Raw genomic sequence first — 12,607 nt, 5'->3', positions numbered from 1 at the left:
TTATGCATTTTTTTCATGGCTCAGGGGTATATAGAGGGTGTAGTGCACAGTAGGTGAAAAATGTGTCAAATAGTGTATCATGAGGTGGAACATAGAAACATAGATGGGAAATGTGGAACAGGGTGAAACAAGACGGGTAGCATACAATGAGAAAGAAGATGGGGTGATAGGCAAAGGTCAAGGATAGATGAACCAAGGAAAACCTTTCTGCCCCAAGCCTCTAATCGTCTACCTTCCTTGCGTTCAGTTGTCATTGTGGTGGACATTCGAGGGTGATTGCATTATTGGGACAAGTGGGTAGAGGCTGGGTTGCAGACGGTACAAGGTGTGTGAGAGTGATACAGCATAGGTATGAGGTTGGGCTGCAGATGGAGTAAGTGATGGTATTGGCACTGGTGATGTGGCCTGGCAAAGTGTTTGAATGGTGGTGAAAAGCGGGGGCACAGGTGAGGGAGCATCAGTGTATGGTGGCATATGTTGGTGCAAAGGTGTGGCAGTGTGTGAAGGCATGGGGTACGGGCAGCTAAACGCGTGTGGTGCATGCAAGTTGCAGCATGGGTGCCAAGGTGCTGAAGTGGCTGGCACTAAGTACAGGCACTAGCATGAGAAACACGCAGTCTGCGTGCAATGGTGGCAAGAGGTACTGAGTGCTGGTGGGACATGGGGAGAGTGCAGAGTGAGTAGGTGCAGTGGGTGGGACAAGAGTACTGTAGTGTTGAGGTGTAGAGTTAGGCGCTGCAGCAAATGCAAGACATTGTTGACGTGCGGCACAAGTGCGGGAAAAACTGGTGTGAGTGAGAAGTGTGTAGATACATGAAGAGAGAAGAAGAAGAAGAAGAAGAAGAAGAAGAAGAAGAAGAAGAAGAAGAAGAAGAAGAAGAAGAAGAAGAAGAAGAAGAAGAAGAAGAAATGGACCTAATGGAAGGTGGCCATCAGAGCTCCCTGTGGGAGGTGACACCAGAGCTCCCCACTTGCCTGGAGGTGTACTGATCAACAGTGCAGCAGGATTGAATATGAATGATGGAACATGCCTTGAAGGGTGATGAGCTGTGGGCACACCAGATCTCACACAGGTCTGGCAGCCAAGCGCAGAGACTCACACAGATCTCAATTCGCACCACAGCTTAAGCGCTCGTCCTCAAGGACTTGAAGTGATGAAGACAGTTGCAGGTTGCAGACCGTTGTAGTGTAATGTTCAAGTTCAAAGACAAAAGAGTGGGAACAACACCAACCATCACATGATCACATGACCTTTCAATGTTCAAGTTCTCACTTGAACTTGAACATTACACTACAATGGTCTGCAACCTGCAACCGTCTTCATCACTTCAAGTCCTTGAGGACGAGCACTTGAGCTGTGGTGTGAATTGAGATCTGTGTGAGATCTGGTGTGCCCACAGCTCATCACCCTTCAAGGCGTGTTCCATCATTCACATTCAATCCTGCTGCACTGTTGATCAGTACACCTCCAGGCAAGACACCACTTCACATACCCATATTGCCAACTTCATTGCTGCTGAAGCAAACCTACAGCAGGTAGGCGTTGGCACAGGTATGGGTAACCCGCTGTGGGTCACAGGTAGTGCATCTGCATCTGTGTCTCTGATCTAGGTGCATACTTTTCCACTTGTTCTTGCTTGTTTTTACTTGTTTTCAGCTGTTCTTGGTTGTTTTTGCTTGTTTCTGCTCAGTCTAGCTTGTCTCTGCACGTTCAAGCCCCCATGCAAAAGGGCAACCTCCTGTAACCTCCTGCTGCCCAGCAAAATCCAACCGTGACCATTCAGCACCCTTTTGCTAACCTGGTTCTGCCCCACATGCCTGACCACAACCTTTCTCAAGCTCCTGCTGACGTGGCACTGCTGCCATGACTTGTCGCAGTCTCTCTCTTCCCTCTTCCCTCTTCCCACCATGCTCAATCTTGGCCTCCTGCTGTGCACGCTGATCTCCTGTACCTTCCCAGCACTTCCCCCTGCACTCTTGTGCTACTTGGTGGTTGTTACCTTGGCCTTTACCCATCACCACACCTGTCAAAAGACCCACACCTGCTGGTACCCTTGGGTATACAGGTACAGGTATACTACAGGTACAAGTAGAGTTCTCGGTTCCTGTGGGTAAACCCGCAGGCTCCCCGACAGTTACCAATGTCTCTGTCCCTTTCTTCCAGCCGTTAGACTTAAGCATTGTACCAGGGACCTACAGCTCCTCAACTCTGACTTATGGTACCCTCACAACAGCAATCAAGAATTTTGGAGACAGTTTTGTCGCTATGGCTACAAAGCACATGACCTTGTGTAATGACGGAATGCTGACCAGCACTGTTGACTTAATGCCACGGCAGAGCTATGTATCTGTGACTGCATTTAATGCAGGGATGCCTATGTCTGGTATCACAGCCCTTGATGACGTGTGGCGGTAGTCTTATTCCTGCACTTTTCTGTTGATGATAGCACAATAATATCTTACATTCCCAATACATTTCCTCAACTAGTTGCAAATTGCAGTGCAATGTGACAACTGATGAGCAGCGTGTGTCTGATATGTAACAGTGTGTAGTGCTGTAGCCAAGTTATTGGCACTGGCATTTTCATTTGCTGCCGTATGGATCAAGTACCTGCCGTTTCACTCCATAAGTTTATCATATTCCAGCATAGAGACATTCACGTTGCCGATCATTTCTCCTCCCTACACCCTACCATGTCCACCACAGTTGTAACGGACCCCATATTGGTGTTGCAGGCAGCCTCCAAGCTTACCAGCAAAGACAAGACCTTATTGAATAAAACTACTGGCATCCCTTGCCCAGATCCCTGCCTCCTAGACCCAGCCATCCATCACCGAACTCTCTCCAACAATCAATGGGCCAAACGGTTCCGCTGAGACGCTGCATATGATGCAAAATGTTGGAAAGACAACACTCCCACCTATCATATGAAGGGTGTCTGGCTCCAAGACTTCATAGAGGGCCCCAAGAATATGGCCAAGGACACAGCTCAACGTACTATGCGAGAGATGTCTACCTGGGAAAGCGATGGAGCTTCGGGAATGTTCCTTGATGAACATGATCAGCCCTTGGTGGCTTATTTTGCCTGAAGGTGTGCTGGGCCTGCTCCAAAATTGGTGAGTCGATGTCAGCAAGAAATATTGGTATGACTTATAGATTTAATCACCAATCTTACAGGGCCCCTTTGCTTACAATTACTATGCTCCTGGGCCCAACACTCCCTTGTCTATGGGGAGATCCTCTGACGATTTAGATCGGGCAGCTGAAGAGGGCGAAAAGGTATACTTTGATGGTATCCAGGTGAGTTTTCAGTAATTCTGTTAGATAACAGGCAACTTACTGCAGAGGATAGGATAGCAGTGCTTGCCAAGGCCATGGTGGCTGTACAAACCCTCCTCCACCACATAGGCATCCATAAAAGCCCCCAGGATGGACGCCATTGCCAGGAAGACCATCTCCTGCAATACATTAAGGTTGACAGTGCTCAGGACTCGGAAGACCCACATGAAGATGGCATACATAGGAGCTTTATCTATGCAGGTACTGAATATGTCTATGAAGACCATACTGTTGCATCCAAGTGTACTGGTGCCAGACACCTAGTACATGCATGGCCAGATCAGGCCCATGATCCTATCATTGTGAGTGCAATCTATCCTGCCTCTATGTTACTTATGCATTTTCTAGCATGGCCTTCATCCCTCAGCCGACATGGTCTCTAACACTCATGGGGCCCTACACGTCCATGCATATTTTGAGGACACCCAGGAGTTGGCTATTCTGTTGGGAGAAATGTTCCAGGTATCATTTCTGTTACAGAGACTTACATAAGCTTCTCAAACCTGCTTATTCATTTACTCCTATCAATTACCAACACTATCCGTCGTCAAAGCAACTTCCATCTAACCGTTCTTTCGGCTTATCTGTACTGGCTTATCATTCTTGCACCACTTGTATGGTTTACCCATTATCTCTGACTCATACCCTATGCCCTTACCGCATTGTCGGTATTACCCTTGACCCTTACTGTTCAAACAGTACCTCTGTTTTCGTATATAAAGGACTCCATACGCTGTAGTAGTCCTTAACTTGAATCTACTCAGTATCACTTCTGAAACCTCAAGACAGAGGGAAAGCATGATAGCTAGATAGCAAGCCTCATCGCTTCTATCAATCTACTTCTTACTCTACCTTCTTACTCTCTGTCTGGGTAGTCTTATAAACAAAAGACGACCATTGCACTAGATCGGTACTCCTTGCGGGTATCTAGCACAGAACCAACTGAGTTTGTAACAATTTCCAGCATTCTATGCCAAATATGAAGCTGCCTTTCTCACTGGCCATTGGACAGTAACTGATCCAGGGCCCCTCCTTGGAAGAGTCCTGGTGTGGAAACTACAAGTCATGCCCCATCAGGATGGCTTAGATGCGGGTCCATCTATCATCTTCAACATGGGTAAATTTACAGGCGGAGAATGTTACATCACCAATCTCAAGCTCAAACTCAAGTAAGCCTTTCACTTTGTACAGCTTATTGGGCTCATTCTTTCTAGATACTGTCCTGGGGATGTCATAATCCTCATGGGTGGAGCCCTCCACCATGGGATAGGACCGTGGAAGCCACTCCCTGGTATTACTGAAGACGGCATTACACCAGGATGAGTATCTAATGTTTGGTTCTTCCCTCACTCCTCATTCCAAGTCTTGGAAAACAAAGAGCCTGGTTGGGTGCTCAAGTTCGCCGGAGGTTTGAGAGGAACTGACACAGAGTTGGATTCTAGTGACTGGGACTCAGACTCAGACTAGAGTCTCAAAGGTATCATTGTTCTCCCTTTGTATACATTTCATTCACATCTCCTTGTCTCAGCATATGTACTATCTGAAAGGGCCGGCACCTATTGTTACTATTACACTGTTGTATCAAGTACAACACAATGTTCACATCCCATGGTTCTCAATAGCATTGCAGACCTCCAAAAGAATTCTGCTCTGCCTATCAACAGCCTCTCAAATCACATTCACAGCTTCAAGCATGACTGCTACATCGCCTGCAACCTTGGCTAATGCCAGTGATTCCCGACAGTCAAACTTGGATTCTTGTCCTAGCTTCCTACACTTCCACAGCACTTCCATAGCTGGCATTAATGCTGCCCATACATTGATCAGGTCCTTGCCAAAGTTGTGCAGTGTCTACATGAAGCGTGAGCATGAAATTCAAAAGACTGACATTGACAAAACTAAACTGGGCTCACACACATCATTTGAGTCAGATCTCTTTTGCTTTGGATGAGATGGTAACTTATCAGCATTTTCAAAGCCTTTGTCCTGGCCCTGACTGGCTTCCAATTCCTACAGTTTGGACCATCAGAATAACTAGGTATAATGTATAATCAGCAGCAGATGACTTACCTGCTCCGGTAGTTTGTCTGAAGTCTCTAGGTCTGGCTGTGAAGGTTGGGAGTGTTTGAACCCTTCACTTCTGCCATACTTATAATGTCCACAGGAATATGAGGGGGCACCTTGCCCATGTGATTGATATTCAACGCACTCGTCTTTGTGGCTTTCTGGAATGGTGCTACTCGAGCCATTGTCCTCTTGGCTTGTGCTGAGAGCCTCAAACTCAAACTGAACAGAGGGATGGTCGAATGACATGTTTCTTGGGTCCTCCAAAGTTCAACTGTACTAGCAGCGGTGGATTATGGGTATTTATCTTCTTGATGTTGAATTGTATAATGTTGAACTCTGGGCAGATCTCATAAATCTAAAGCCTCCTGATCAACCAAGCGCTACAGGCCTTGTCTGTATGGGCCTGTTGACTAAACTTCAGGACCAGACTTATAACTAGCAACTAGTTACTCCACACTTTTGTACATCAAGATAATGATCCAGATTATTGTATTACTCTAGTTCTAACCTAGCTTCAGGAACACCATTGGGGGTACTGGCCTGGGCCAAGTTGCCCCCAAAGTATTATTATTTACAGGCACTTTGAGTCAGGCTATACTCCCACAGTAGTCAGATGTATGTCTCAGATGCTCTATAATCCAAGCTATCCCTTTCCTGAGCTATATGACGCCATTGAAGGAATGGCAATCTTGCCTTGGGCAACAAGTGAGCCACACATTTGAGTTTGAGTTTCTTCCCCTTTCATTCATGCCGCATCAGAAAGTTTCTGGCCTGCCAGCCAAATCACCAGCAATGCTATTGGAGTCAGACAGCAATTCCACATCCCAGTCAGCCTCTAGTATATCAGATGGAACCGCCTTATCATCTCTAATTCCAAACCCTAAGGCTACATTGAAAAAGGGCACCAAGAAGCACATCAAGTAAGCATACTGTGATGCTTAGGCTTTACAATAACATGAGGAAACTGACCTGATCCATTGAACTGATAGGGTGGCGGTAAATAATAAAAGGTACGCCAACTTGATACTCAATAGTGCAATGCCGCATTATAGCTCACCTTATACAATAGAAAAGGCAATATTGCTCCATGGGAACAGTGCTTGCATTTTGCACATTGGATTCCTCAGGCTGTTGACATGTTCTGCATCCTGAATGATACATTCCGCATTGCCATGTTGATGGAAGAGGACCAGGCTGCCTAGGTGTCAGATAAACCAGAGGATGAATTGGTCAAGGCACAGAGGAAGGAAGTCTTGTTTCTGATGTAAGTGCTTCATTTTGTTTCATTGTCTTTAGCTGCTAGATAACATTGCCTTTACAGAAGCAAAGATTCCCAAGAACGGCATATGAGGAACTTTACAAAGATCTTAGCAGGAGCACCATACCTGCACAAACTTGCATATGGAAGCGTCAAACAACAGTCCAAGCTACTGGATGTCCTGACCGAGGTTAGCCTTTACATAAATGCACTTCACCTTACGTTTGAGCTCCAAGAACTTGAAGATGCAGGGCATTATGAGTCAGGTATGGTCAGATGATACCAGTCATCTGAAAACTTGCATTGGACAGTATGCCACCCCAAGGCCTACAGATGAGGGGCTGAGCCCTACAATTTTTACTGACAACAAATCTCGTGCTAAACTTGGCATTAATCACCCCCAACTTGCAGCACTGCTGTGTCCTATCAAGCATGTCAAAGCATTTCATGAAGATCCAAAAAAGTACGTGCATGTTCTTCAAAATACCCAACCATCTCATCGGTGACTTTTAGAGTACAAGCCCAACTACAGAACACAGTGATCAAGATGCAGACGGCTGCATGGCCTGCATTTGCATATGCAGGTGATCCACCCGGCACAGATTTTGACCCAGACAATGTTCAAGAAGGATTTTTACAAGGTTATTATTTGAAGCACATGAGTATCTCCTCTTCTCTTGTCAGTAAAGTCTCATGTATCTAGATTTTCTGTCACATATTCACTTCCCCATCATCTGCACTCCTCCCTGATGGAGATGCGAACATGATCCACTCAGGTAATGCCAAATTACATGGCATGGAGAAGGTCAAGGCTGAGCATATTGCATATGCATTCATCCAGGTGCGTGCTGCAATAAAATTTATTTATACCACTATCTAACAGATGTTGTAGAGTCGCTTCAGTATTGCCACGCGTAATAAATGGGTAGAGACTGACAGCATGTATTGCTATCCTGAGGCATATACCTGACTCATCAAAGCAATCCAAGATGCACCAGATCAAATGTGGGCAGTGTCGCTACTTGAATGATGGAACAAGTTGAGTATCCTTGCTCCATCTTACATTGATCTGGTGTGCTAATTCTATCAAGGGTGGTTTTTGGTCACAAGAGGGGCCTTGTCGCTGTTGATTTGAGTGATGATGATGTTGACAATGACAACGACCTTGCCTTAATGAGAAAACAGCACGACATGTGTATGGCAACTACACATCATAAGGTGTGTTGAATACATTACTCTACAACATTCTTAACTAACTAGCTTCAATGCCCAGACAATATCGCCTGAGGCTGCAGCTGCTGCTGAGGCCCTAACTGACCCCACTACACAACAACCCCAGGCTGCCAGCGCACCAGTCTCACCTGTTGGGTCTCTGCCATCACCTGTTCCTAGTATGACGCCCAACTTCCCATCTACAGCCTCAGAAATGGGGTCCGGCAAGCAAAGGCTAGACAGAATTGAAGATGACAGTCCTCTCACTGAAGATGAGACAGAGGTGCCTGCTCTAAGTCCACCCAAACATGCCAGGAATGTCGGTAAGACTACTGCTGCCTCCAAGAAGACTTGCAGCTTGAAGGGCAGAAAGTAATTCTCATTCATGGGTGCATTCTCTGAGTTTGATTAAACAACATTTCTGCTTTAGACTGATGTGCTCCTTAGTAGGGTTCATGCGCACCATTTTTTCCTAGGCAGTGCCATATACGCCTTTGATCTCCTCATTTGAAGTTTTTGTATCATTCATACGTTCAGCCCCCATCTTGATTCTTTATTTCATACTTTCGGCTGCCATGTATCCACGCTCAGAAACTGTACTATCAGAATGATATGTGTATATATTTTATGATTGGTCTGATCATGCATCAGCAGGATATCAGAGCATAACCAGCATATGATCACACATTCAGCAGTCTGACTGTAGTAGTTGAGCACTGAGCAGCAAACTACTTGTATGATGTCACAATATCTGAATGAAGGCAGTATGGCAGGAGTCCAGGACTTAGATGCAGCCAGCATATGACAGGATGTCTGGCAGATAACTGGTATTGAGCATTAAAACCAGTCTCACGATCTTACAATGTCTAGATGACAACAGCTTGGCAGGACTTAGATACAACCAGCATATGATAAGATACTTGGCAGTATGACAGCACAATGAACGTCCAGTGAGCTTTCGGAGATGTCAATATCTGGATGATTTTGAGCTGTTGGTACCTGACCAACCGGATGCACCTGTTCCTTGGTGCTGCAACTAGTGCTTACCTGCACTTTCCATATCTGAGTAGATCTAGGTTTGGGACTTTTGGTGATGCACAAGCTATCCCAGTCAGTGTCCATGCCTTCCAACTCAGCATCATCCTCCTCTGTAGTGTCGCCTTGAGTGCTACCCGGGTCATTACTAGGACTTTCCTTAACAATTGGCACGTGAAGGTTCACATCCACCTCAATGTCGAAGGCCGGATCCTCGGCTGGCTTAGAGACTAGCTTCTCATCGAGCCAAGTATCTTCTTCATCTTCAAGTATTTCTTCCTGCTCTTCCGTGTCCACGGACAAATAGCTGCCAGTGGGCTCGTAGCTTCGACGAGCTTGCTGATTTTTTGGGTGTGGAAATGATGGAGTCGGATTGCCGACGAAATATCCGGGTGCCGTCTATGCAAGAATATTGTCTGAGCCTTTAGCATTGGCCATTTTCGAATGTTCGACTGATGGAAAAGAGAGGAAATAGTCGAAACTTCATTGCGAGACTCCTGAGTCCCAAGTCAGACGACAGCTTCTCTGCAGGATTTGCATTGCAAACTTTTGGGTTAATGATCTTGTAATGATCTGCGAGAACGGCGGAAGGTCAGGCAGGTCACCAAGTCTATGGGGGTCGGCAGACTTATTAGCACCTTGTAACCCCCCATGACCGTGTGTCTGTTATGAACATGCTTTTATTAGCAGTGTTATTAACAACCCAATTTTCGTCCGTACCCTAGTGAGTAAGTGCTCATTATCTCGCTTCTGTGCGCGTCATAACACCCTTCGCAGAGTTCAAATGCAGATTCTGCTGTATTTCCTCAAGTTCTCCCTCCCTGGACCGTGCACACTGTTATGTCGAAGTGCCACCCACGATAACATGTCCTTCATTTCACCTGTCAAACCCAGTCGCTCGTGGAAGAAAAAAACAACCTTGATCACTCCTTCCTCCGTCGAGCGTTTCGAGTCCTTCGTGGACAAACTCGCCACAAGAACGAACGTGGCCACCTTTTTTCGGGTAATTGTTTTTTTCATGCAAAGGGTAGCAGTACTAAAGATAAGCACTCGTAGTTATCTTATCCCGTGTCTTACAACAACACCCCAAGCGCAGTTTCTTCGTGCGATACACAGGAGCAAAGACCGTAACATCCTTCGCTGGAAGAAAAAAAAACACCTAAGTAGTGTATCAGGTGTCCCTGGTTCGTATACATAATCGGGGCCTGGGTAGCGCCTCCCCCTATGAGCACTAATGCTCATACTGGTCAGGCAATCCTCATTGGAAGTTCAGCTGGCTTCTGCAGCACAACCACACTCGACGGCCGCAGCAACAGGCCTCGTCACACGGACGGTGATACAACACCCTACGCAAGAAGACTGGCTATCGGGGCAAACTTTTGCCTCGCATTCTGGTGCATCCCTCATCGCCCTCGGCGCGTTGTCTCCGCCGCTCAGCCTGCTACTTCCTGACCATCACTCTATCAAGCATTTCCTCTCTGTGTACTTTGCTTCGATACCACCCTCATTTCTGGATACGTGTTCGTACTGGCTCACTTACTTACATGTCTGAGTTTCTTCACACATCAGCATTCGATCATGGTTCGTGAGCGGCATCTCGATGCAGGTAATCCGAGTCACCTTAAGTCTAGCCGACACTCCCAATAAAATAACCTCTGTAAGCATAGTCCTGAAAGGAACCAGACTACATACTACGCAACGGACATCTACCCTCGGACGAAACAAATCGTCGACACTACTTTCTCGTTCGTCAGCCAACTGTGACGGTCCCACAGCTACTGCAACCAAGCCCACGCAGGATCTACGGCGTTGCTTCCAACCAAATCTGTAGAATTGACTCGAACCGTTCTCTATAATGGCATTTGGGCCAGACACCAGGCCGCGCGGGCTAAACCGGTTCCCACATGTTGTTCTGGCGTGCGGAGGTTCGGACACCAGCGGGGTGGCGCCTGAATGTACAGGGAAACAAAGGTAATCGATGGCTGAATTAGTGGAGCATGGTATTCTCGAGACCAGGCAAATCGAGAAGACAAGATAAAACCAATTGGGAGGCATTCCCGGAAGGGCGGGTATGTGCATGGCTTGACTCAATACTTAGCGGAAGTCAGGGAGAAACGGACATGGCCTTCATGATCAGACGAGCGCAGGTGATAGTGATAACAACTGATAAACGCGTAAACTAGACTAATTTGTACTAAGGCAAGTCAAACTTCACTAGCTTCCAGGGTCCACAAACACAAGGTTTTGACCTTATGCTAGCAGCGAGAATCATTTAAAAATAGCGGAGAGTCGACATCAAACATCTGTAATTGAACAGGGTGAATAGAGCATCCGAAAATAAGGTTAACAATAGAGAATTACCTTCAGCATCCGGGTTGGGGGAGCGCTTGTCGACATCTACGTTAGCAACCAGGTGAACATAGCACTCAAAAACAAGGGCAGCACTAGAGAATTACCTTCAACAATAGATTATTCATCGACAAATCTCATCTATGAGACAGTATCATTGAGATATTATGGGCACGTTAGAACTCGACTTACAACCCTTGCGGTCACGAGCTGGATTTATATCTAGTTAGAGAATGGGAATACTACAAGACACGTCGAAACATACCTTCGAGGTTCTCCGCGCGCTTCTCGACGACTGCATTGTAATCGAAGTGAATATAACGCTCGGCGGTAAGTCAGTACTGGAAAATTACCTTCGACAAAAGAGTATTCATCGACAATCTCATCTAATGAGACAGTATCATTGAGATATTATTATGGGCACGTTAGAACTCGACCTACAACCCTTGCGGTCACGAGCTGGATGTATATCTAGTTAGAGGATGCGAATACTACAAAACACGTCGAAAACATACCTTGGAGGTTCTCCGCGCGCTTCTCGATGACTGTGTTGTAATCGACGTGAATATAACGCTCGGCAGCAAAGTCAGGACTGGAAAATTACCTTCGACAAAAGAGTAGTCATCGGCAAGTACATCTAATGAGAAAGTGTCACTGAGATATTACTCTGGGCACGTTAGAACTCGACCTACAACCCTTGACGTCACGAGCTGGATGTATATCCAGTTAGAGAATGCGAATACTACAAGACACGTCGAAACATACCTTCGAGCTCCCTCTCCGCACGTTTGTCGACGAGGGGTGCTGCCGTCGTGATTTGTACCAAAGCAATAGCAATAAAAACAGAAGATAAAGCGAGCTTCATGGTGTCTGGATTGGTAAGAGTGCGTTACTTGGGGTGTTGACTGTAGAATCGAAACAGAGGGTGGAGCCTTTATATCTTTGGGGGAGCTGGATTTCAGACCCAGTTCACAGACCAATTCGTAGAAACCTTCGTGTGGTATCGTTTCGTTTTGCAAATCATGTGTTAGGGAAAGGTATCGCTACCCATAGGGGTCGGGGACTGGCGCGGCCGAGTGCCGTTACGATATTGGGTCGTTTTGTTTTGCATATCATGTAGTTAGGCAAAGTGTTCTTCCGTTCGCGACCTGCTTGTTCGCATCTTGTGTATCAATCGCTTAGGCAAAGTATTCTTCCGTTCGTAACCTGTTTTTGCAATGGATCATAACACAGCAAGAAGGTCGGACAGCAGGCAAGGGCAGAAGTGGTGTGGTAGGGTCATAGTGCTAAGACTCGGAGGCTCCATTTCTGGTTCGATCAAAATGGAGATTTCAGTAGGCGCGGAT

At 46.3% G+C, this 12,607-nt stretch overlaps 6 protein-coding genes across 6 annotated transcripts; 4 read left to right on the top strand and 2 right to left on the bottom strand.

Moving 5' to 3' along the window:
• Positions 1-1,908: 1,908 nt before the first annotated feature.
• On the top strand, positions 1,909-2,416 carry EDB91DRAFT_1083734 (uncharacterized protein; the record flags this gene model as incomplete). The annotated part of the gene is made up of 2 exons (XM_041315668.1): positions 1,909-2,058; positions 2,084-2,416. 2 exons carry the CDS (start codon positions 1,909-1,911, stop codon positions 2,414-2,416), a joined length of 483 nt encoding a protein of 160 aa, XP_041175103.1.
• Positions 2,417-2,928: 512 nt separating this feature from the next.
• Positions 2,929-4,663, top strand: EDB91DRAFT_1083733 (uncharacterized protein; the record flags this gene model as incomplete). The annotated part of the gene is made up of 9 exons (XM_041315667.1): positions 2,929-3,044; positions 3,093-3,117; positions 3,179-3,301; positions 3,349-3,541; positions 3,563-3,642; positions 3,689-3,802; positions 4,247-4,250; positions 4,305-4,509; positions 4,555-4,663. The coding sequence occupies 9 exons, from the start codon at positions 2,929-2,931 to the stop codon at positions 4,661-4,663; spliced, it is 969 nt and encodes a 322-aa protein (XP_041175102.1).
• A 345-nt stretch (positions 4,664-5,008) lies between these two features.
• EDB91DRAFT_1083732 (uncharacterized protein) lies at positions 5,009-5,653 on the bottom strand (the record flags this gene model as incomplete). The annotated part of the gene is made up of 3 exons (XM_041315666.1): positions 5,009-5,191; positions 5,258-5,350; positions 5,411-5,653. 3 exons carry the CDS (start codon positions 5,651-5,653, stop codon positions 5,009-5,011), a joined length of 519 nt encoding a protein of 172 aa, XP_041175101.1.
• Positions 5,654-6,154: 501 nt separating this feature from the next.
• On the top strand, positions 6,155-6,609 carry EDB91DRAFT_1250489 (uncharacterized protein; the record flags this gene model as incomplete). Its single annotated transcript, XM_041323231.1, has 3 exons — positions 6,155-6,327; positions 6,397-6,417; positions 6,477-6,609. 3 exons carry the CDS (start codon positions 6,155-6,157, stop codon positions 6,607-6,609), a joined length of 327 nt encoding a protein of 108 aa, XP_041175100.1.
• A 313-nt stretch (positions 6,610-6,922) lies between these two features.
• Positions 6,923-7,368, top strand: EDB91DRAFT_1056364 (uncharacterized protein; the record flags this gene model as incomplete). Its single annotated transcript, XM_041313999.1, has 2 exons — positions 6,923-7,128; positions 7,179-7,368. The coding sequence occupies 2 exons, from the start codon at positions 6,923-6,925 to the stop codon at positions 7,366-7,368; spliced, it is 396 nt and encodes a 131-aa protein (XP_041175099.1).
• A 1,067-nt stretch (positions 7,369-8,435) lies between these two features.
• Positions 8,436-12,126, bottom strand: EDB91DRAFT_1083730 (uncharacterized protein; the record flags this gene model as incomplete). The annotated part of the gene is made up of 16 exons (XM_041315665.1): positions 8,436-8,471; positions 8,925-9,311; positions 9,551-9,575; positions 9,772-9,948; positions 10,457-10,468; positions 10,533-10,567; positions 10,605-10,861; positions 11,274-11,309; positions 11,454-11,483; positions 11,527-11,556; positions 11,615-11,647; positions 11,703-11,732; positions 11,777-11,806; positions 11,866-11,898; positions 11,954-11,971; positions 12,027-12,126. 16 exons carry the CDS (start codon positions 12,124-12,126, stop codon positions 8,436-8,438), a joined length of 1,269 nt encoding a protein of 422 aa, XP_041175098.1.
• Between the last annotated feature and the right edge of the window lie 481 nt (positions 12,127-12,607).

This window comes from Suillus paluster (assembly GCF_016628075.1).
Source record: "Suillus paluster strain FC165 chromosome Unknown EDB91scaffold_44, whole genome shotgun sequence".
Taxonomy (NCBI): Eukaryota; Fungi; Basidiomycota; class Agaricomycetes; order Boletales; family Suillaceae; genus Suillus; species Suillus paluster.
The sequence above is the reverse complement of the archived record's forward strand: the minus strand, read 5'-3'. Positions and strand labels throughout refer to the sequence as shown.